Below are 4,467 nucleotides of genomic sequence, written 5' to 3' on the forward strand. Positions count from 1 at the left end.
CCCCCTCCATCCCATCACCTCCCCTTCCTGTACAAGAACATCCTAAAGAACAAAACAAAACTAATGTTTTTTACTCTCTTGTAACACCTCTAATCTTCTGCACTTATTGTGTTGCAAGTGCCATAAAACTCTTACTAGAATAAAAAAAAAAAGCATTATATAAGAACTTTAATTTAAGATAAATATTGTCCAGATCCTGGCACATTGGTTTGGTGTTTCACCACACACACACACACACACACACACACACACACACACACACACACTCTCTCTCTCTCTCTCTCACACATCCTCTCCTCCACACACCTAATCAAAATAAATGAAAGAATAGATCTATGCTTGCACAGACAAACAAACTCACAGTCACACGCAAACAAATGACCAATAATTGTCAACATTTCTAGTGTTAGGTTAGCTATACACAAGTTTATTATAATACCAAGGTGATATTGTACTGTACACAGGGTCACCGTAACGCCTGGAGTACTCCTGCCCGTGTGTCCGCGTGTATACAGCGGTTGTTCCAAATAGTAACGCCTGGAGTACTCCTGCCCGTGTGTCCGCGTGTATACAGCGGTTGTTCCACTGAATCAACAAAAGTGCGACAGGATGGTTTTCTTCCTTTTCTTATATCTTGTCTATGACTAGATCTAGATCTAGCCTATCTAGTAAAATAATTATATCTTGTCTATGACTAGATCTAGATCTAGCCTATCTAGTAAAACAATAACGCCTGTAGCCCTCGGAACGTACATTAATGACATCTTTGTGTTGCCAATGACGTAACACTTACTAAGTCTGTTTTTCCCTGATATTTGAGGGACCTCTCTAAAAATGTGCCAAAATATAACAAAAACCTAAACTGAGAGAACCATTTTGGACCCCAGACTAGATTTAGTACTTCTACTGATGCATAAACCCTCAAAGTTTGTTGGTTTTATTTTTTGAAATGTGTGAAAAGAATATTACATTTAATATGAATCCATCGGTCTGAACAGAGATCATTGTTAATTGCTCATTCGTTGAACACATCAGCATCACCAAAGTCGGCCAAATGATGGCTCCTCTTACCAGATACATGTGGAATAAGATAAATAACAGCTTGTTCACTTGCGTCTGACTATGGTTGAAACAAGGTAAAAACGAATTGTTCTGTTTTATCTCCCCACTCTCTGTATAAGCCATCATTTTGTTAGTGCAGACAGAGGAAAGTGAACAGGCTATACATGTATACAGATCTAGTCTACAACTGGAAGAGGAGGATGAAACAAGTGTGTAGCCCCAACATTGACCTTTGAAATGTCCATCAGTTGATGACAACATTGACGTTTGAAATGTCCATCAGTAGATGACAACAGTAATGTTATCTTGTCCGCGAGTGTGTCAACGAGCCGGCAGTAAGTCTGTACACAGAGGGATTATCTGGTCCGAGGGAACACCACAACAGGAGGTTCACTTCACATCTGTTCATCTGTACAGAGAAAACAGAAGAGGAATCGGAACTTTAAAGTTGGATCATCTTTAATTTATTCATGAGCTATAATATTATGCGTTGCATCGTGGAGAAATCAGGCTCTCGTCATAATAATCAAATCAAAGAGACCGACATTTTTCAGCCAGTTTGGTAATTTCTATCTTTTTTTTCAGGCTCAACACCTTTTATCATCCATTTCAGAACACCTTAACTTTGTGTAGATTTTCATAGAGGCAAACGTTGAGCAAAGGCACAAGAAGATGTAGTTTGTAGTTTCCAAAGGCCACTCAAGCTTTGGAATTCATCAAACTTTGGCCACCATGTTTTCGCAAATTTCACCACTGAAACCAGCTAACCCCCACCTCCTTCAGTTGCAAGTATCTCAACTTGTATTCCAGATAGATGGGTGCTTTATTCATCGAAAGCAAGGCCAACGAACGACCTCTAAGACAATACCAGTAACCCCATACGCACAAAAATTGACAACCGCCCTATTTCACAGCGTTGCGATAGGCCTATATGTTTTGGTCTTATAATATATATATATATCTAATTACTTTACTTAATTGACAATGCTCTTTCAAAGTCATTATTTTATTTTGTCAATTTATCTTTTACTCTTATTTGTAAGTCATTGTCAACAATGCTTACAATATTTTAAAAAATCTGGTTCCCAGATCCGTTTTGTGAGATGTTGTATCCCCTGGAAAGGGAAAGTTATGCCATGTCCTCCAGTGTTCCTCAACTCAATAGGCTACTCGTCAATAGAACTGTGTCCATTTCCCTCAGTTCTGCACAACTCAATGGGGTAGATCTACTCGTCAATAGAACTGTGTCCAGTTCCTTCAGTTCTGCACAACTCAATGGGGTAGATCTACTCGTCAATAGAACTGTGTCCAGTTCCTTCACACTGACACATTTGACGACTCCTTGGTTGAATTTGATTCCAAGTTTTGTTTAAATTGGTGCAAAAAGCAGACAGTCTTTTTTCCTTTTGTTTTGTTTTGGAGACAATAAACTTGTCCTGATGTCACTCCAATTTTGGTATGTTGGATTGAACCAGAGAGGGTTTACAGTAGTATTACTGTAAACTCTCTGATTGAACAATGTCTCTGCCACTCTAGTCCAATTAGTCCAATTATTATTTTAGTCCAATTATTATTTTAGCCCAATTCTAGTTCATTTATTATTTTAGTCCAATTATTATTTTAGTCTAATTAGTCAAATCATTTAGTCCAATTAGTTAGTCCAAATATTTAGTCCAATTATTATTTTAGTCCAATATATTATCTTAGCCCAAGTATTAATTATTTTAATCCAATTATTATTTTAGTCCAATTATCATTTTAGTCCAATATATTATTTTAGTCCATAGTCCAATTATTACTTTAGTCCAATATATCATTTTAGTCCAATTAGTCCAATTATTACTTTGAAGCCTAATGTATTCTGACCTAGAGAGCCCAGTGAGCTGTCTACATAACCTCCGACTCACCCGGCTGATGATACCCACTGGACATTGGCCGACTGTCTGCGTTGATCACCCGTTGGTAAATGTTCGAACCCCGGTGAGGATTAGGAGGGGGAGGCTGCTGATGGAAAGATCCAGAAAACCGCTCGTACGGCAGGTCCTGAAAGTGAATTTGATTTTAAAAAACAATTTTAACTACATTTCATCCACGTTCAACTGTAATAATGCATGTGTGGGATTTTTTGAAAATAGAAAAAACAAACAAGCAAACAAACAAAACAAAACAAAAAACAACAACAATAACAAAAGTAATTATGAACCAAAACCAAAATAAAACCCCAAAAATAGATATATAGTAATTTCCTTTTTTTCGTTCTTTTTGGTTTTTTAATTATCTGACATACGCTTAACTGTTTAAGCAATGTCTGTCTGTCTGTCTGTCTGTCTGTCTGTCTGTCTGTCTGTCTGTCTGTCTGTCCAAAGAGGAATAAGAGTGATACATACCTCAGGATGAGAGCCTGAAATGTGAGAAAGAAAGACAAATGAACATTGTACGATTGAAAAAGTGTGCTTTTCACAAGGTGCTTCTCCATCTTTATTGCTCCATCAACTCAGTTCCGATCGTAAGGACAAAAGGCTAGGGCTGCCTCTGAGCTTCCTGTCATAAACTACCTTCGATGTATGGCTTTTTCTAAAATTCTAAATTATAAGAATTTTTTTTTACCTTGTTTGGGCTTCATCAGGAACGTGAAAAAACAACAACACAATAGTAACAGAATATAATGTGTTCACTTATATCATCATCATCATCATCATCATCATCATCATCATCATCATCATCATCATCATCATCATCACCGTCATCATCAAGTGCCAGATCTGCGACAGACAAGAGACATCAGAAACCATGGTTCGCCATTCATTCCTTTGCTCAAAAGCTTTCATAAAACCTAGATCTATACATTTGTAAATATCCTTGTCTTTCCTTGTCGTCCGTCTGTTCAGGATTTCCCTGCGACTGCAAGTAGCTCTGGGTCTACCCCTGCTCTGCTCCTCCTCCATCTTACCAGTGAGAGAAAGATGTTCTCGGTTTTTCCACTGATTCAATCTCCCGGAAACCGCACTTGTTTCTTCTTAAGAGCTCTTATTTCGGAAATCATTGAAATCTGTCTATTTTTCAGGATTAGGCTCATTTTTATTGAAACAGCTTCAACTATAACAATACGGTACATCTTTTTATCTTCCACCATGAAAAACTCCATAGTCTTTCACTTTGACTGAGTAAATAGAAGCACATGGACACATTGACAGCCACATGGACACATTGACAGCCACATGGACACATTGACAGCCATATATAGTGCAGGAAAGAAGTAGGACATAGAGACAGAAACAACAGAGGGAAAGTACCTACCAGTGACACCCTCCAACCACCTACCCACCAGTGACACCCTCCAACCACCTACCCAGACAGAAACAACAGGGAGAAAGAAGGACCCACCAGTGACACCCTCCAACCACC

General features: G+C 38.3%; 1 protein-coding gene across 1 annotated transcript in view; it reads right to left on the reverse strand.

The window, feature by feature from the left end:
- Positions 1 to 269: 269 nt before the first annotated feature.
- The window catches only part of LOC101853829, a gene marked incomplete at both ends in the record, with an annotated part of 7,642 nt that continues 3,444 nt past the window's right edge, over positions 270 to 4,467 (reverse strand). Inside the window, 3 exon segments of the mRNA XM_005111516.2 lie at positions 270 to 1,471; positions 2,970 to 3,105; positions 3,450 to 3,463. Of these exon segments, the coding sequence (XP_005111573.2) occupies positions 1,458 to 1,471; positions 2,970 to 3,105; positions 3,450 to 3,463 (164 nt within the window).

Source organism: Aplysia californica, unplaced genomic scaffold, assembly GCF_000002075.1.
Source record: "Aplysia californica isolate F4 #8 unplaced genomic scaffold, AplCal3.0 scaffold01069, whole genome shotgun sequence".
NCBI lineage: Eukaryota > Metazoa > Mollusca > Gastropoda > Aplysiida > Aplysiidae > Aplysia > Aplysia californica.